The 21,049-nt window shown below is 40.4% G+C and overlaps 1 protein-coding gene across 7 annotated transcripts in view; it reads left to right on the top strand.

The window, feature by feature from the left end:
- The window catches only part of diaph2 (diaphanous-related formin 2), a 391,722-nt gene that overhangs the window by 2,181 nt on the left and 368,492 nt on the right, over nucleotides 1–21,049 (top strand). For 6 of the 7 annotated variants that reach the window (XM_080502646.1, XM_080502644.1, XM_080502645.1 and 3 more), the window contains exons 3-4: nucleotides 12,167–12,199; nucleotides 13,142–13,318. In XM_080502646.1, the coding sequence (XP_080358772.1) occupies nucleotides 12,167–12,199; nucleotides 13,142–13,318 (210 nt within the window). The remainder of the gene's footprint in view (nucleotides 1–12,166; nucleotides 12,200–13,141; nucleotides 13,319–21,049) is intronic. The other variant, XM_080502643.1, reaches the window with a different exon arrangement.

The following is a 21,049-nucleotide window of genomic DNA, read 5'->3' as shown; positions in this document are numbered from 1 at the left end:
CTGTTGCTTCCCCTTTTTTTCCTTTTTTTTTGTCCGTTTGACATTATTGGTCGAAAGATTACTCGCTGCCACAGTAACTGAACAAACAGGGACCAAAAACAAACACTGTTTAGATTGAACAGTGCTTTTTGTGACTTACAAATTGCAGATGCCTCAATGATTTCATCAACAACTCAGTTGTTTACGTAGATTGTTGTTGGTTTAATGTCAATAGAGTTGGAGGCAGAGAGATCTGTAATCACTGCTTATTCACAGCAACGGTGGAGTAAAGGGAAGGTCTCCCCATAATAACTGCCAGACAGGAAATCCCAGGCCGAGCTGAATGGACACACTCCCAGAGCCACTCAAGGGTGTTGTTTGAGATGATCTCAGCAGCAGCCTGCAACTCCTGAATATCCTGCATTCCAAGTTTAAATTGATTGCAAGAACACCTAGATGAGCACACGGTTTAGAGGTGTACGTAAGCTGTCTATTGGCTTCTTAAACTGGTGTCATGGGAGGGCACGTTCAGTGTTGCTCAATTCTCAGCAAAGCACTGACAGTCAGAGGAAGCTCAACTGAAGCAGAAATCCCAGCACAGCTCAGAGTTTAAAAGGAGGAAGTGATCATTCATGTCTGGGTGGAGCTCTGATTTTTCTACTTTTGTTTATCTAACACTTTCCAGCTTTGTGAATGTTCAGTGTAGGTCCCGGTTTGTTTGTCAGCATGTTATTATGCCTGAATGTACATATATGTAGTTATTCGCAAATTATGACTTGGAAATTCTTAATTCCAATTTTTTGTAGTTTGTCGCACTAGAAAAAAGGGCCCGTCAGATAGTAGGACCATATGTTGAGCATTTTGACCGTATACGGGCCGAGAGAGTTACATACCTGACATGTTGTACATGTGGTGTGTGACCCAGACTCAAGGGTGACTTATTATCAATCATGATCAGCATCAAAGAAAAGCTCATCAGTTTAGTCTCACACCCACTGCTTTTGAAATGCGTCACCGGTTTTGTGGCTTTGTGACACTGAAACACTTTGGTTGAAGCAAAGTCAAACTAGTATTTAAAGAAGAAACACTGAAAGCTGTGTGATTGTTTAACAAGTCACTGGCCACGATTACATCACACCAACACTGGTTGGGCTCTGGGCCCAGAACGTAATATACTCCGCAAAGCCAAGGGCATCAGAATAACACCACAGTGTTCCCAGATAAACATAACCCTCACTTCTTACTGTTTGTAGGTATTTTATGTTAGTATGCCCTTATCCTGATGTTGTGTAAGCATGACAGAGAACAAGCAGATGGATGGACTTCTTTTTAAGGAATTTGAAGGCGCTGAACAACTCTGCATACCAAAGTAAAGTGTGACCTCACTCTGGCGGGAGGGAAGGACAATCCCACTGCATCCATACAGCGACAAAGGGACTGCATATGTTAGGCTGTGTAGGAACAAGCTGATTCTCAGCCTTCTTTCTGAATACACAATATAGATGTTGTTTGTGTGACATTTTTACATCGTTTTTACAGTGACTGGGCCGGGCTGGTAAAATAGTGCCACAGTAACTTTGTTGCGGTGCTGAGTACACCTTATGGAAATGTCTTTATTTTGGCGAAACCAAACAAATGCAATGGACAATTACTCAAATCTAAGCATGAAGCCAATTTTAACAATACCTTATGCTGCAAAATGCAGTGACTCGTTTAAAAAAATAACCTTCTCCAATAGCTGATGCATTATGCATGTTTTTATAAACTCACCCTGACAACGTGGCTGCTAGCAATGATGTCGCAAGCTTTTATGGCAGCACCACTGATATCTCAGTATCTCTGCTGCTCTTAAGGATTGTGTAAAACAAAAGGAGCCTCTTGGAGGCCAGTTTTGACCCAAGACTCTTATGTTTGATACCCTTTTGCTATGTCACCGATTTGTCTGTCTTCTATTGTAGAGAAAGCCTCAGCAGACTTTAGACAGAGTCAAACTCGACCCCGGACAGTTTGCCTGTCCAAACATAGAGAGACGACCAACCTGTTTCTGTACATTCGCACTGATGCTGTTCTCATTGTCATATGTATTGCCTTTGCCAACTGTAGTTGGACGAGAAGGTTCTGTTTTCATCTACGTGCATTTATTTCTTAATTTTTTTTGGTGTGTGTGTGTGTGAGACCAACTTTTCCCAAAAGTTACTCAACCGAATTGCATAGATTTTGGGTTGGAGGAGGTCAAAGTAGAACAGCGTTTGTTGCCATGGAGACGCTCCCTGCTCAGTGTTACACACAGTGATGACAGGCCCGTTAGCATCGATATGAGCTAACGGCTATCATGCTAGCAATGCTATCTCAGTTCCGCAAAAAAATGTGGCGTTGGCGAAGGTCTGCGGTCTACCGAGTGTAGCTCGCGTTCAATTGATTATGTAAACGGCATAATGCTTGTCTAGAAAACAGAAGTCATTCATTTTTAAGTAATCGGGTTTAGAACATCTATATTCCTCCCCAATTCTGATTTATGAGTGCGTGCATGATTTTGTTCATTTATATGTAACGCTACTTCTGCAGTGAAGACGAGTTGAGTGTCCTGTTAAATGAAAGCACATTTCTCAACAAATCGAATATTAAAGCTGTAGGTGTCCCTCCATGTTTTGAAAACAACAGGAAGTTTCTGTCTCAACTCACTATATATTTGTGTACATTTATACCAGGAGTTTTTCAATTATTGTATATCTGAAGAGCACGTAATTGTGTCAGACTCCATCACTACAGTTACCTAATTTTACCCAGCTATCATGTAAAGCAGCTCAGTATTTGTTATAGCATCCATAATTGAAATAGGTTTCCACATCCTCACAGTCAAACCCATTGTTTTGAACAGCGCTGGAAATTCACTAACTTGGAAATATGAGTAGAGTAACCATATGAACTAGTCCTGCATCCCATCCCAGCATGCCTTAAATTTCCCTTATGTGCTCTATTTATTCCGAAAATGTTCTAACTTATGACCAGTAGTGTTGTGATCATCAGGATTTGTTTGCTGACACGGATCTATTTGTTGTGAAGATACAGTTATGTAAAACATTGACTCACAAGCAGGTGATTTCCTTCACAAGAGACTTCTGTATTTATTTCATTGTAAATAGTAACCCAAGACTTTGTAGCACTCCATTAAACATTATTACACTTTCACTTAAGCTGAACAGCCAAAAAAAGGCCTGTTAGATGGAAAACATTTATAATAATGAAAGTCCTCTGTATATAGTGGTTATTTTTGATAGTAATTCTTCTATCATGCTGTATTGAATGAATACTACAGCTCTTTAGCACTTAAACCTACTTTTTAAACACAGCAATGATAGTTTAGACTCTTATATGGATTGTTTTAAGCTTAATACTGGAAGAAAGAAAGACTAATATGGTACATTGAGGATCATTAATAATATGTTATAATAATATGTGGACATAATGTGCTTTCTTGTAGGTGAAAATATTTAAATGCATGTAAATTAGGAAAAGTTATTTCAAAGACTGTAGAACATTTTTAGAAGTCAAATTAAGTGATAGTTATGTGTCTGGGTAGTCAAGTGTGTCAAATTATATGAGAACGCTTAATAAAAACAAGGCACACAGATCACATGAACAGCTTTGTGTTTTCTGTGACTGACATGCTCAGAAGTATGAATATAAATATTAAAAATGCATCAGGAGAGAAAATTTAGGCGTAAAAATAAAAATGTAAAGTATAAAGTTGCCACAATAATAGGGGAAAAAAATCCTGTTCAATATAAAATTGAGGTTATATTGTGAAGGGAAATAGAGATTTGTGAAATATATCTTGCAGAGAAACTGAATGAAGTCCAGGTAAAATGGAGACAGGAAGAGTTTAAAATAAAGCTAGGCACAGCAGTGGTCAAAGTGAGTGAACCTAAAATATAGTTTTACATTAACATGCACTTCATATAAAACATGTAGAAACATAAAACCCTATGAAACTGCCCCAAGTGGCACTATTACTATGGTGTGGCAATGAACTACATTAAAGCCCAATGCTTCTGGTAAGACATATTTTACATATACTTTTGCACATGATGCATTATAGGGAAACACTGTGACTCTCCATATTGTGTGGATGCACTTTCCCCCCGAAAAATACAGTGATGAAATTAGTTTTTAGTTATTCTGCTTTAACAAGAAATAATAACATGTGTATTCTTTGTCAGATTAATGCTTTTCAGCAGAACTTCTGATCTCTAAGTGGCACATCAGCATTTTTATAACAATATTTTTTACATTCTGATGGTTTGAATTTAAAAGTAGTTAACATGTGCCATATAAGGTTGAAACCCCCCCCCCCCCCAATTTCATCTGAATTAACAAGATACTGATAAAAATCCAAATGATAGGATATTTGGTGGTGTGACTCATACTTCATTTGAGCTGTTTTCTCGTACAACTATCAAACTTCTTTTGCTTTTTATGGAACCTTATGGAAAAAAACAAATTTTTTTTTATCATGAAGTGATATGGGTTATCATCATTATTATACATTTCCATTCTGGTGCTCTTTTACAGCTCAGAAGAGAGGCTGAATGTCTTCATGATTTGAGGTTGGATTCACCAAAGCTAGCCAGGCCTGCTGGGTTTTCGGCTGCACTCCACATTTGAGAGCGTGACATATTTCTGCGCGTCAGAATCAAGTGCACAGGTAGTGGGTAACCTTCAGACTTTTGACAGTTTTGACAGTGTCACGTTGTGAATCCTGTTTAATGGCTCAGTGTGCTGCTGCTGGTGGAGGCTGTGGCATTTGAAGCGTTCAGCGCTTTGATACGGGAGCTTCAGGGAAGCCTCGGGGATCTTTTTAGGTCATGTTAGCATGTGGTTAGTACAAGTTGTCAGATTGTTGCACAGTGTAGGATGTTCTACACCGGCTGCCTCCGGTTTGGTCAGTTTAGGCAAGTTTTGTGCGATTCATCATGTTTCATTAGATGCAATTTAGCGGCACTTCTGTTCGGGGGACGTGTGAGCAACAACAGGAAACGGACCACATGTGAGTGTTTTAACGGCATTCAGGAAGTTGGAGAAAGGAAGCTTTGAAGAATGCTTTAGTCACACAGTGGAAGCAGACGACAGATTCGGCGCTCTAATGTCGCCCTCTGAGATGAGCCCTATTCATGTATATCAATGGATTAGATCTGAGACTTGACAGTGGGATGTGTTTGGCTCTGTTAGTTTCATATTAAACATTTCTGCGTCAGGCTTAACCTGAGCATCAGTGCACTCGTGTGTTATTCATGCAACGATACATAAATCATACTCAGAAGTTTGTCGTAGCTACATACAGTGGTTTGATGATTCATGAGGACGTGATTTGTCATGGAGTCTGATGTAGGCCACGATGAAGGGGCTTCCCCAGCTCCTGTCACTTGAATTATTTGAAAGGGCTCAAACGCCCTCATGTGAAGTGTGCTGCAAGGAGAAGTTTGCAGTCGTGATTGAATTGACTGTTTTATTAGTATTTTGTGGAATTTCTGTGTGGTTTGACAGCTGTCTCTGAAGCAGACATTTAAAGGTCTCATATTATTGCAAATTTCACTTTCTAATGGTTTTCTAACAGTAATATGTGTTCCCATGGCCTGTGTAGGAGGCCCCAGAAGTGAAGAGGGTCTGTCATAGGCCTGGGCAATAAACCAACAATTCACAGATACCGAAATTCCCGAAAATTACCACGATCATTTTTGCCCATGTCGGTATATTCGGTGTTTTAAAAAGAAAAGAAAGGTTGGTTTTGAGTGTGTGAAGGTAGCCCGTCCCTTTAAGACGCGAGACTCCAGCCATCCAGTCTGTAACAACAATGGAGAGAGGAGGTGATGGAGGAGGTTCAGTAGTTGTAGCGGCTGCGGTGGCTCAAGTGAACGGCTTTAGAAGCCATCGAAGCAAATCCTCCATATTTAGAATCAGCGGGCAGAGTGATGCCAGCTGCAGGAATCCGCGCCTCCATCGTGGGCAAAGCGCCGCGTAGCAGCGTGCCATCCTTCGGGCTGGACGTGAAAAGTCATTTTACACACAAAATATGGAACTTCTTTCAGGAGAATTAGGTTAGAAGGTCTTTTTTCATATCACTGTGGAGAAATCCCCTGTTTTCAGGAGCAATGCAGACGAAGTCACGGTATAATCCTCTCAGTCCTTCTCATTTCAACTCATCTGTGCTCATCAGCTCGTCAATAAATCTTAACAACTAAAAGTACTTCATTTGTATTTTCTTCATTTATTTTCAGACAGTGTAGTTTCACAGTCCTTTAACGTGGCAATAAATAGGTCCAGGGGAGTCGTACTATCAAAAATCACCGCTACATCTCGTGGTCAAACCTTGTTTTTTGTGCAGGGGGCGCCGTGGACGTCGTTAACGTCCATTTATCGTTATCGAGGTGAACTGATCAATATACCGTGATATTGATTTGAGGCCATATCGCCCAGCCCTAGTCTGTCATCTCCCTCACTTGCTTCCTCCACTTTTTGGTAAATGTACACACAAACGAATCAGAGATTTTTCCCTTCATGACACCATGCAAAGTATTGCCCACCCCTATGGAAGTGGATTCTCCCCCTCACCCAGGGACATGAGCTCTGCCCTGTAATGTCGCGAGTGGGCCCAATATTTTCTCCTCGCAAACGAGACCGGAAACCAGTCGTATCTCATTAGCATTTAAAGCTACAGACACATAAGCAGCCTGTTCTCAGTAGAGATCACTAGAGGGACATTTAGACGGGCTGAAATTGAGGATCAACTCTGGGTTTGGGGCAATACAACGTTGTTCTGACACCTTTGTGAAACTGTGGAAAGATTGTATAATAGGGGACCTTTAATATACCACAAATAAGCCACAGATGTATCGGAGCATGGAGGGCTTTTGATTCAAAGGACAAAATAGTAAGAAGCCTGTTGGGCAAAGAATGTGAAGAGGGGTCAGTGCAGACCAACGACTGACTGGCAGGCCGAGTGGAGAAGTCAAAACGGCCCGACACGCAGATATCATGAGTCATCATGTTTGGAAATGTAGCAGCACTATTGTTGGGAATGCGTAAAGCCACAGGCTCAGTCTCTCGTGTGACAGAACAGCACCGTTTGCACCACAGATTATTTTTTAAAAAGGTTTCGCTGCCTCGTTATGTACAGTATCATCAGCCGCCAACATCCGCCTGCAGATAAAAACAAGGTCATGGGTTTTTGTGGCTTTGCACGTGTCAGCAATTAAAGTTAACAGCTGGTTCAGCAGGTGTGATCACTGCATGATTTAGGACGGGTATTAAATCCCCAGTCAAAGTAATACCAGACACACTATCTGCCGTGTGATGCAGTCCTCCTCACTCTTCATTTCTGCGGTCTGTGAAATATAAATGACACCTCATGAGGTTGTGAACAATTTAAGATAATATCTTTCCCTCCTGACAAAGCCCCGGCTTTGTAACGGCTGCATATCTCGCGAACCCTCAAGGATACAGTGCTGGAAATTCGCTTTCAACTGAGATGGAGATAACCTCAGGGCAGAGCTGTGCCAGTCTGCAGTCACATGGTCAGGCCATTCAGCACAAAGCCATTCAAATCCGAGCTGCACTGGCTTTTGTGCGCTTTCCCCTTTCAGTAGCTGCTGTTTTAGGAAACTGTAAACTGGACCAGCTCTTTCCTGAAACGATAACGCACCAGACTAATGCCCTTTTAAAGGCAATTGAGATCTGGTTAGGAACTTAAAAAAAAAACCCAAAACATTCACAACCATTTATATTCATTTATTTTCAGATGAATGACATCTTCTCAGAGGTTTTTGAAGGTCATGTAAATAAAAATTAAAAAAAAAAAAAAAGCCTGTATGTCTTCAGTCCAGTTTGTATGTAAGAAAGAATTCAATCCAATCATGTTTTCTCAGCACGTTTTTTATTTATTTTTCTTTTAAATATCTTTCCGGGACAATAGTTGTACGTTGAGCCCCAAATTCATTTATGTACCACAGAGATGACAACTGGGCCACTATGCCTTGTCTCTGCTCTGATTTTGTACTGTTGTTCCAGGTATATTTTTTTTATGGTATTGCTTTATGGGAGCTTATTTATGTAGAGTTCTCTATGTAAAAAACAAAAAACAAAAATCTTGTCTTTGATCCACATTTAGTTTGAAAAGGCCGACTGATACCTTTGTTGCAGTTGGAGAGTGCTTCAGGGAGGATGGATTGCTTCATCGCTATTCATTCCAGGAATTTAATGACCGAGATCAAAATAAAGCTAAAATAAAGCAGTATTGTTTTTATTTTTATGCTCAACCTATTGGCTGTTTTCATTTTAATTAATCAGCTAGTGAATCAGGGTATTGTTAGTCTCTGCAAATGAGGGAACATGTGTGTCTGTCACAGTCAAATTTTGAGTTCTGTCTAATCAAAGCCGCTGTTCTACGCACAGTACGTGGCAGAGCGGGAGCTTACGGTACGGCAAAACGCATATATATATATATATATATATATATATAATAATTTTTGGATATGGTGATGATCGCGAGTTATTGGCGACCTTGTGAGAATTGTTCTGAAAAGTCCTCTGAGCTACAAAATGGTCAACACACCTGTTTCTTTCTGCAAAGCCAAAATGTTCAGAGGCGATGCAAGAAAGTTTATTAACTATTGTTGGATGTCATTTTTTTTTTCTGTCTGTGATTAGTGATTATTAGTTCAAATGGTTAACTTACATGGGTGGGGGCACATGAAGAAGACAGTTGGGTTTCTCTTTCCTCTGCTATTAGCTTTAAATTAATTCTCAATTAATGTCCATAGGAGTTGTTAGAAACGATGGTTGAACAAGGGGCATCTAAGGTGACTTTCAATCCCTTTTCTCTTTGGTCTCCTGCTGGGAAAACATGCATTCAAACTGTGCACGTGAAAGCCCTGCTGTCTGTGTGTGCAGTATTGGGCATTGCCTCCTTGAGTTTACAAAGATGGGCGTTGTGGATTCTTGCTTACAAGATCCACTTAGATGAATGACTTTGTTTAGACTGAGTCTGATTCAGTTACATGGATGATCTTTGTCTGTGTCTAATGCCTTTCCCTCACAATTGCTCTTGATATCGGCACTGCTCCTTATTTGATCACATTACACAAAGACAAATTGTAATAATTTTCATATTTACTTGCAATAAAATGCAAACGTCAGTCTGTCATCAGATTACACAGTGGGAGTGAGTGAGCGTATGTGTGTGTGTGTGTTGTTTAATATAAAACCAGGGTTTTGATATCCTCAACATGATAGGTATTGAATATTAAAGTTAAGGTTTATTAATTTAAATCTCCAATATGCATCTGAGCAGGGCTGCACAACAATAAGTTGTGGGAGTTGTCGTGCTCGCCGTTGAAATATTGAGACTCATCTGTCCTCTATACTGACATTCATAACGGGATTTTATGCGTGTGATCTGTGGTTTGTTGATGAGCGCACATGTGTTTGTGGCCATCTGTGTGTAATCTGAATTATGCAAACCACAATTTGGTGCTGATGTACGGGTTTCTGAGTGTTAGAATTTAGGTCGTCACTGACTGTGGGGACCAAGTTCATGTCATTTTTCCTAAACACCCTTTAATTTCTCACTTAAAGTGACGATGAGTATGGAAAAGGACAGCGTATTTCTAACCAACAGCTGCTTGTTTTAAGTGACGTGCTTATACGATGTGATTTCTTTTCATTGCAGTCTGGAATTGGCAATGCACCTTTTTCATTTATAAAAACCATTTAGGACATTTGATAATTGGTGTTTTCTGAATAAGCAACAAAGTGTCATAGGGTTTATTTAACAAACAGCAGATTTTTTGCTGAACTTGACTGTCGGCCCAATAAAGTTTGCTTACCACTGTACCAGGCTCATTATAAATTGTTATTTTTTTTTTCCTTCAAAATTCATCACAACCACACTGTCAGCATGGGGTTTTTTTAAATTTGGAAATATGAGCTCTCTGCCTCAACGAAAACAAGTGTGAGTGCTGTAACACTTATTAGCCTGTAGCTGAACACGGCGATCAATTAAACAGCGACACAAACTAGTTTCATGTCGTTGCCAAGAACTGTCAGCAGAACATTACATTACAGTGCTCACTGCCAACAATGGCTAGCTCCCAGTAATCCTTTGTTATTATTAGAACTAATTAAAGTAAAACCTAATTTCCTTCTAAACTGGTTTTACAGAGCCATCGTGGCTACTGACTTTATTGTGATTGTTCCAATGAGTGGGTTAAAATGACATCATACAGATGGTCTAGTTAAATTGGTTGTGTATAACAAGTGTTGCTATTTAAAATCAGCGCAATAATAGTCAATTTGTTACAAAATCAGTCTTCTTGTCCATCTTGAAGAGGAAATCCATTCAATATGCCACCTGGTGCCGTTCTGTAATGAAATTAAGAGAAATAGAAGGATCTGTCTCTGTCTCACAAGTTAATGGAATACTAACATTAATTGTCACGTAATATTAATTTAAAAAGTTATTGTGTGCAATGTGTACTCTGGTATATGTTTTGTGTCCCCAAACCAGCTCTCAAGTTTGGGGATATTGCTTTGCAATTTCATTTTTAAGGATCTGCATAGAGTCATAATCATATTTGATTAAGGAGGGACCCAGAGCTAATTTGATTAGGTTATTTAGAGAAATATGTGCTTGGTAATAAACATTTATTATGATGAAAAAGTTTACTTTAATAAGCCCGAGAAGCCCAGAGGACATGCAAGCTTAATTGTTAGATGTTAAATTGCAATGTTGCGATGTTGCCAAGATAATGGGCAAGGAAAGGCCCTCAAGTCAAGGCAATTAACCAAACAGTGGTTTGATTGTTGTTAAATTGATTAGAAAATGTTTAAGCACTCCATTTGAAAATTAGCTATTGTTTCACGCAGTTTGAGACTGCTCGAGAATGCTGGGCTTAATGATACATACACCACGAGTTGGAAATGGGAAAAGTTGTTGCTCGGGTCAAATTCCTCGCTTTACAGATGTTGCGAGGAGCGGTGCAGCCATAATGAAGGCAGAGAGTGATGGCTGAAACCAACACGCTGACGTCGTAGGCAGCGCTTGCACAAACCGTTACCTTGACAGCAAATGACAACACGCTAAGCCCGCATGGAGAGACTGCAGCTTTGTTTTCCGCGGCGCATAGCTTCATCTCCCAACTGTTGATCAGTCGCTGCAGACCAAACTAGTGATAGATAGGGCAGTTTGAGTGTCTGCTCCGAGTCGCCCAGAGCGACAGCTGATGAAGACACACAGAGGGAGGTGCAGGTTAGAGCCAATCTGTTTGCTCACCCCAGCATCAGTAGCTTCCTGATTAGAACAGTGGAGGAATCCGCGGCTGGAGGCAAGCTTTATGGCCATCGCTACCCCACATCTCCCTACTCATTAGTACTTTACAGCCTAGTGCCACAGCATATGGCAGTGTTGCTAAGGCTTCCCATTTGAGGTGTGTTTCAAATGGCCGTCCCTCGCCGAGCCACGAGCCTTTTGGCAGTCGTCTGCCTTATTGTGTCTGGAATGAAGATTAACATCTGCATTAGGAGAAGTTGCGGCTTTAATGGTTGAGGCCACTGTCACTGCAAGAGATGCTCTTTTGAACACATGTTCTTGCCATTAAAAAGCCTCCAGTATTTACTCATGACAGATTGTAACGCAGTGCTTTGAGCAAATGTATTATTTATAGGACACCCAAAAGTTAAATCTGCATGTTTTCAACTGGTGTGGCTGTGGGATTACAGGGACTCTATGCTCATTTTTTTTTTTTTTTTTTGTGTTCTATATGTGTGTCCTAAATGTGTGCCTCCTCTTGAATACGCACATATTTACGTTTACCTTGTTTGCTTGCATCATCAGGTATAAGCCACATTGTACACATGTACAGCATCCAGTCTCATGTCACCTCAAGGGGAAATAGTAAAGGATAAGGACAATTTGGTAATATTAACAACTGTTGTATCAATTATGCTCATATGCATTTTTGCTCATTTAAGCAAATCAGATGTTGATTTGGGACCAAATTTGATTTTGTTGATGAATATGAGATAGTGTCCTCAGGATGCCTTACATGTGAGTGACTGATGAGGCTTATACATTGCACTTGGAGGTGTTTGTCATCGGATGTTGGTTTTTCACACTGTGCCCTCCCTCCAACAGAATATACACATAAAAACATTGGCTGATGATATGGTAAGGTGCTCAGTTTAATTTTGCTGTGACTAGTTTTTGTCTGACATCATCTCATGTGTTGCCATGTCTGCATGAGAATATTTACTGAAACGTACGGTTGGATCAGATGAGCAACAAGCTTATGAATTAAATCAGTATTTCGATCATTGTAATATCTTAGGATAGCTTATATCGTGTGCTGTACACAATGAAGACAGTACATATTACATGTTTTATGTTTGTTGTACTCTTTACGGTTCTGTCTGATTTTTATTTCATTTTATTTAAATTCTGAGCAAAAACCTTATTTTCATGATCTTAAGCTATTTATAGAGGTATTAATATGCAGTTATTAGTGACATTTAATAGCTTGTATATTTAATAGTTTAAGAGTAAATAATCAAGACGAAGTAAAAGCCTGTCTTCCTTCAGCTTACTGTACATGTGATCCATCCAGTACTGTTTCAGTACACTGACAGTAGTCATCATCATTTTTGTTTCTCCATCCTAATTTTTCATGTCCATTCATCCAGCATGTTGTCTTCCTCCATTCCAAAAAGTATGACTAACATCGAGTGTTTGCATGCGATTCAATTACATTTGCTGCTTTCGCTGTGAACTTCACTGCTTTCGTCGTAATCATTTCTTTCAAGTAATGAAAGAAATCAAGGGCGCTCATTACTCGCACTGCAAGCTGAAGTTTGAATTGTATGCTTCAGTGTTTTAAAATAACATGAGCACACACCAGATCATCTGTGTGGGTTTGGTGGTAAGTAGACCAGAATCGAGAGAAATGTTTTTCTTGATACCAGTATGTTGCTTCTTTCTTTTGTAAGTATTGAAAACAAGTAAGAAGAAAAAACATCCAAAACTATTTATTGACTTGACCTAATGATCTGTTGAATCCTGCTCTAAATAGATGGTTGGCCCGCCTTAATTCTTGTACCCCATGTATTTTTTCAGCGAGATCGTATCACCAGCTTCAGGAAAACAGGGATGAAGAAGGAGAAACCTCTCATCCAGCACCCGACAGATCCCCTCACCACCCAAACTGAACTACCGGTTCCTCAGCCCCTCTTCGACGACAGATCCATGAACCTCTCAGAAAAAGAGATCATAGACCTCTTTGAGAAGATGATGGTAAGCTTTGTGTTTCTCTTGCAGTGTCTCCCGTTTCACCCGATCATCTGTGGCACTTCACAACAGTTTGATTACAAGCTTCCAATGCCACACAATCATAAACCTCTCAGGTTTCCAATATAACATCTTAATATTGTAAAATCTTAAATGTGCCTCAAAGCAGAGCTGCTGTCATGAACGTGTGTGAAGAGGAGTTTGGCACAAGCCTTCGGTTTAAAAAGCATTTTTATTTCAGTAAATTACTGCTCAGCTGTTTTTCTGTTACTGATGATGAGACAAGATGCATAAAGGACAGCATTGGAATGACTGCTTTTCAATGCTGCTGGAAGTTTTATGCAACATCCAATACTTTGTTTTCATGTGTTATCCATCTGGATAAAATGTTCCTGTCAAGCCATAATGGTTATAGGCATTTTAGCAGAATTTAAAAAAGTTTGTTTCCTCTAAAGGTCCACTTACTAGCCACTTGATGATCCAATGTCGATTCCGTCTTTACGAAGGTACAAATGATCAGTTATGTTTGTGATCATCAAAGATATATTAATATAACTCTGTGGTGCCGGAATGCATTAAAAACAGTAGTCCAGATCTGTCACTATAATGAATCTCTGCACAGCATCAATGCAAAGTACAAATTCTATTCAAACCTCTCTGACAACCACGAGCAAAACGGAACATTCAGTCACCTTTGTACAGGTGACTGAATGCCAGATATCTTCCACTGGATCATAATATATTGTACAAGTGTCACTAATGCAGTGTTTGTTTATTGTAAATCAGTGTTAGACTTGAAACCAGGAGGACCACAAAAAGCTTTAGGTATATAGATAGTGATGTTCTTTTCCCTATTAAGTACATCACCAGCATAACAGCATTTAAAAATGAAGCGCGTCAATGTTTAGGCGATGTGTGTTATTGTTGTTGTTGCATATCCAGAAAACACAGCTCCTATAATGGTACCAGTGCCCGCATTAAAGGGCTAATGCAGTTGAATTCTCATGAAGTTCAGATAGAAATCGAATGGCCAAGGGCTTCATGCAGCATCAGTGTTCACAGGACGAGGCCTCTTAAGTCCGTGTTCTCTGCAGGGCAGAGCTCATAGAAACAGATAGTCCACAATGTGTTTCTGGGATCTCCCCCCCAACTCCTTTTCTCGAACAGCACAAGGAACTTTACTCTGCCTGCTCCACATTTATCACATTACTATCACATGCACTTATGTTAATTTGAGATTTCTCTTGCTTGCATCTTGATGGGGTTGATTAGGCCAATGCTAACCCTTGAAAGTGTTTTCCGCCAGCGTGAGTGGGACTCATTTTCATCCCTGGAGTTTCAAGCCTCAGACCGGCCCACTTTAGATCACCACCTATTAAAATCATGTAATTATAATATTACATGTGACGTCTATAGCGCTGTTCTGTTAAGCCTTTTAATTCAGTGTCTATTTCTAAAATATTTCCATTTCATTGCAAGTAAGGGTTGCTTCATAATGAAGATTTTGTTCAACACAAGTACACCAACAATATATAATCCATCTTTTTTTTAATAATTCCAGAATTTATATTTCATATACAGTGGTCCCTCGTTTATCGCGGGGGTTACGTTCTAAAAATAACCCGCAATAAGCAAAATCCGCGAAGTAGTTAACTTTTTTTACAAGTATTATATATGTTTTAAGGCTGCAAACCCCTCACCACACACTTTATACACTTTTCTTAGACAGGAATGAACATTTCCTCACATTTCTCTCTTGTTTAAACACTCCCAAAGTTGAAACCTTTGTAGAACAACCGCAGGTTCCTTTGTCGGTGCAGAACGTTTTGTCGACATTGTGGGTTTGTCAGGAACAAAACTTGCAAACATGCAGCACTTCAGAGTCACAGTGCTATCGATCAGACATTGATGTATTTGCAATATGTATCTGCAAGTCGAATGCATTCGCTTACACGAAACACGGCACAGAGATTGATTAACAAGGGTCTACAGTCCCTTAGCAATGTGCAGCTTCTCCCTTAGCCAATCAGCATGCAGAACACTGTGCACGTTCATACGCCTTAAAAAAAAAATGCATGCAAAATTGCACACAAAAAAATCCGCAAAACAGCGAGGCCACGAAAGGTGAACCGCGTTATAGTGAGGGACCACTGTATGTCTGAAGAGATATCCAAATCAAAAATATAAAATATTAGATTCATAATATAGAATTAAAAATGTACTTTCTTACAACACTCTCATCTGTATTTCATAGAAACATGAGCAACCCTGGAACATGAATAAACCCTGAGCAGTGCACTGGCCTCTGGCACTTTGTTTATAACAATGTCGTTGTCCACAGACATGAGGGTTTCTTCCTCAGTGCCCATGAGCATGAATGCCTCATGTTTCTTCTTGTCAATATGCTCCACAGTCTGTTTTTAATCAAATGTACTGTTGAGAAACTTCTCATATATTGGAAGTAAAGCTGCTACAACAGCCCGCCTGTTCCTTCCATAGTGACGGGATCAATCCCTTCATCACCACGGGCTCTGCTTCGGCAAAATGGTCTACATTCTCAGCACAAATCTCCCATTTTCACAAAACCTTCTGATCAGTTAAGGTCAGTTTCATTAATGTAATGCTGAATCATCTAACGTCTTAGGGCATTTCTCATATGGAGCAGATCTCCATCCTACTCTTCATGATATTGGATATAATAATATGATCTGTCCTGTGCTCAGTCCTGCTTGGAGCTGCTGGATCTTGTTTCTGAGGAGCCAAAAAGACAAAGTGTCCCAGTTATGTGGCGCTGCATCATGCTATTATTCAAATTATATAATATTATGTTGTTTGACACAACGCCACAGAATTCATTGGCTTGATAATTAAATTGAACAGTGGTTTGAAGGCAAAGTTCAACATCTTGTTGAACACCTGTTCCGTTGTCATTTGTTGTTTCTGACCGTGAGGCTGATTTTATGAAGTTTCCATATTTTGTTGCACCTGTCACCAGAACTTTCCTTTTTGATTCTCGCCTTCTCTGCTCCACCTTGCTCTTTCTATCCATCTTTCAAACACCACTGAGAGAGTTAGCGGACGTGTTACGTCTGCAAAAAACAAAAAAAGCTGCCAGTGGCAAGCTTTAAATAAAGTTTATTTAAAAAAAACAAACAAACTGCCAGTGGCCTGTTTTCCACCATGTTTGTTCAGATGCCTCAATTACTAAATGCCTGGTAGGAATGTTGCATCAGTCATGCAAATGATTCCAATTACTGAGTACAGTAAATTGCGGTGGGTCACACAGTGAGTAGTGGTTGGCTCTCCTGACTCATCGTGAGAAGGTCCAGGGTTCAAGTCTGGAGGCCTTTCTGTGGAGTTCAGGTGCGGCACTTTGATCCCACTGTCCAAAAGTCCAGTGTCAACTGGGGGACAACTTTTCTTAACTAATTGGAAATAAAGAATAGTCCTACTTAATGACCACAGAGTGCCAGAACATAAAACAAAACTGAAAACAATAACTGGACTTTTTCCCCCTATATATTTATAATCAACTACAATTCTCATGGTAATTCCAAAGCCTACTGTGACTTGTGTATTTGAAGCCTGGTATAACCTGGTTTCATTTCAACAGAATTCCAACTCTTTCAGTGATGTCCTTTTTCAGAATGAAAAAAAAAGAAGAGGGCTCTAGTGTTTACTTGGAATCAGCACAGGCTAATAATGCCAATAACTTTGACTCTCTCTGGAGTGTAAGCTATGGAACACGAAGGCCAACGCGGAATATTGTTTGTACTGTAAACAACTGTTCGCTTCTCCAATTTATTTACATTTTTGAAAAACGCTGTGCTCAATTTTTAAATGTGGCTGGATCACATGGCCATTCCTCCTGGATTCTGGGTTTGTCTGTTGGTGTCTCTTGTCTGCCAGGATTGCAAATGCAACACAAGTCTCTTCCACTGTACAGCTCCTGCAGTAAAGTCCTGTGCACTGTGGTGCTCAGTGCCTCACGAGCTGTTAACGGGGTATTTGTTTTGCTTTTGCTGCCCTCAACCTTTCATTGTCAGCATGCCTCTGTTACTTCCCAGCTGTCAGTACTCCAGCTCTTACCAGTGGGACTCTGAGAATCCATCACGTCATGCGTACGACATGCACTCATACTTGTTGTATTGATCTGACTTTGTCCAATAAATTGTACATTTCGCAGACACTTTATTCTCACAACAACGGGTGATACAAGTAACTCAATAAGCTGTCGAGGCAGTCAAAACACCGCCTGACCCCAGCTCCAACGAGCTGCTCTCAGAAGGCAGAGGAGTCATCTCATTCTACAGTTCTGTTTATATTGCTGATAGGAAATATGATCTCAACTCATTTGTGAGGCTCAGTGAAATAATTTAAATATTTTTGCTCCATTGAAGAATGGAATGAATTAAATCAAAGGACATAGTTGACATCAATAGTCATGATCAGTCTGTTGATTTCTTTTGTCCTATCATGTTAAAGTTAGCTGCGATATACAATATGATGACTTTCATTTCAGAGTCCCATCCATCCATCCATCCATCCATCCATCCATCCATCCATCCATCCATCCATCCCATGCACACTCAGAGAGAACAGGAAAAACAATAATGTTCTGAAGCCCAACCTGAAATCCAACAGGAGCCATTGTTACTGTGACAGTAGTTCTCACCACCACACCACAGTGCAGCAGAACAGGAAAAATACGTTCGTTATTCAAATGCTAAGTTTTTGTAAAGTGGCTGCTCCACCTTCGTAATCCTTAGGCCACAGTCACAAGCACACCAAACTTTGAAATTCACTTTGTGCTCATCTGCGGGGTCAAAGCTCTGTCACACTTGTGATTTTCTCCATTGAAATGCATTTTTTGGCCTCATGTACTGCAGGATTGAAATCTAACAAAAAGCTTTCAGCCCATCTCTTTGAAGTGAGGAGCTGAATTACTCTGGCTTCATTGCATAGGTTGTGTGTACTATTGTGGATAATGTCTCCTACTGTGTGTGTGTGTGTGTGTGTGTGTGTGTGTGGTACAGTACAGTGCCTGCCTTTCCTTTTTTCTCATACAATAGTCTTTATTGCCAAGGCCAGAGAAATGCGACCGCTGCTCCTGGTTTTCATCAGGCTACTGCTCAGTGTTTTCTTGCCTGGGTGCTCATCCCTGTCACTCAGTTCACCTCTCAATTACTATGTTTGTGCTCACAGCAGCGTGACATTAAACCCAGGCTTCAATTTGCTCAGTGACAGACAACACAGAAAGCATGTTTGCTGGTTTGACATTTGACAGGCCTTGACACTTTGGTTTGAGAATTATAATTAAAGTAATGAAATCAAAAAGAAAAAGGGTTATTTACTTACGTACTTTTGAAGCCCCCTCTGTAAACTTTTCTGCTTTGATGTAACAAATACAAAAATAATCATGGTTGGTAGCTTTTATTGGCGCATGTCGTTTCTTTTCAGCGTGTCTCTGTCTTTGCCGTTTTCCCATTTCCTTTTCATGTTAAATGCTTGTCGTACATTTTGTTGCAGTCTTTGTCTCCACACCCATTCTGTTATTGATTGTCATTATCGCGCTACATGTCGCACCCTCAGATGTCTCGCTGGCTTCAAATGAAGGGCTGACCCATGCCATATTAGTGAGGCCCCCTACTGTGCATTAATGACTAGGAAAAAGTGAAAATGTATTTTTTCCTCCGGAAAGTGGTTTACACATTGCGCTGTGTGTCTCAGCCTAAATAGCACATAGCCTATTACTGAAAGGTCATCAAAGAGATCGAGCAAAATATAGAACGAAACACTCAGTCAGTGCCAAGGGAAACCAATTGAACGCTTTCTTGGATTTTTGAAGCCAACCATCCAGAACAGGAGTATATTCATGAAAAGTATAAGAAACGTTGAACTGCACAAAAGGGGGGGGGGGGGGACCATTTACTTTCAACACTGCCTTCAGTGTACATCTTTATGTGTTTTGTCACCAGATTTCCCAAGATGTGCACAGTTGGAATTCAGAGCCTCTCATCAATATGCACAGCAGTAAATCCACTGATGAAATGTCCAGTATTTGCATCTCACTGAGGAGGCAGCTGTGTTTTGCCGTAGCAGACACCATTCCAAGAGGTTCGGCTTCGAAACACAGTTGTGCTAAACATATGTACTCGTTCTATAAGTATTCAGTAGGCTGGGCAAGCTAAACCTTGGCTTCACTCTGCACCTATTCATAATCAGCTTCATTGTCAATAAAACAATCATTGCAGAAAGGAAGAGGTGAGGTAAATATTATTGCTATTGTCCATGTATTACTGTCTTATTTTCAGCAGTTTGGGAGCGTCATCAAGGCACTTGCAGAGAAAGAGTGACTGTTGAAAGGAGAATGTCGTGTCGCAATGCTGCTGTGGCGAGTTTGATGTTTTGTGTGACTCTCGGTGTGCCATCGACAGGATGACGATTTTCTGTAATAAGCTCCTATGTGATCCCTCAGCAGTTCCGCTCGGGTCCAAGACATTAAAACCAGCCCCCAGGAATTATGGCATGTGCCCCCACACCCCTCATGGATCACACTCCAGTGTAGAAGACAAAATAATTGATTTGTCACAGTTGAAGAAAAACATTTTTCATACTTTCTCTACTTTTCATGGATCCCCTTGTTTCCCAAAAGGTTGGACTCTGTAGCCTTTTCAGCCTCTGATTCATGTGACGGTATCCATTTATTTCCCCTTTTCTCCAGTGGGACGCCTGTTGCATTGTTATAAGTTGGTCTATATTTCAAATTCTTTCAAATTTTCTACCTCAAACAGATTTTTATTCTTAAGTACACATGGTGGGCACGACGCATTACTGAGACATCTTGGTAGCGAGACACACTGGGTCTCAAATGAAACAGACATCAGATGAAGCGCACACGAGTGAGCACAGTTTGTAGGTTGCACTAAAAGCCTAAACGCTGGAGTACGTACAAAGTCAAAACCTGTAACAATTGCCTGCAAATCTGTTGCAGTTAATGGCTGCCTTAAATCTTCAATCCAGACTTCAGCAGATGCTTGGTGTCTTCCCCGGTGAGCTGCTGCCAGGACTGTAGTTCAGCCATCTTCACTTATTGCTTGTTTGGGGACTGGTCTTTAGTGAGAGAAACACCTGCTCAGTTGGACTGAGGTGACTGGCCAGTCAAAAACATTACACTGGTAAAAACTAGCTGGCTGCGTTGGCTGTATTTTGGACATTGTGCCTATATATATATATATATATATATATAAGGAGGTTTGAATTTGCTCAACCAATACCGATGTAAGCAACCGCAGCTCTAAAGCTGAAGGTCGGCTCATTAACCTCAGCCGTTTTTCATTCCGAGTCCTCTGCGCTGCAATACAGAGCCAAACGAGTGGAAACAATATGCCATTATCCTGATGTTTTTCTATGTACAGTACAGACACAGCGTAGCCAGTCTGTCCACTGGGATGGACAGGAATGCCAATGCTTAATTTGCCATATGTTGCTAAAAAAGGCTATTCTCCACATGCACATAGCAAGCACGGACTGTCGGACAATTAGAAAATTCCTGGCGACGCGTGCCAGAGCATCGTAAAAAAACTCGCATCAATACATATTTATTTAAAACATGACTCATTGTATCACCACCGTCATTACAGGCTCAGTGCTCCTCACACGAGCTTCCCCAGCAGCACAGTAATAATATCTTGAGACTCTTTACGCACCCTGTAAGGGTATAATTAATAAAAGAGC

Source organism: Blennius ocellaris (assembly GCF_963422515.1).
Source record: "Blennius ocellaris genome assembly, chromosome: 9".
Taxonomy (NCBI): Eukaryota; Metazoa; Chordata; class Actinopteri; order Blenniiformes; family Blenniidae; genus Blennius; species Blennius ocellaris.
The sequence above is the reverse complement of the archived record's forward strand: the minus strand, read 5'-3'. Positions and strand labels throughout refer to the sequence as shown.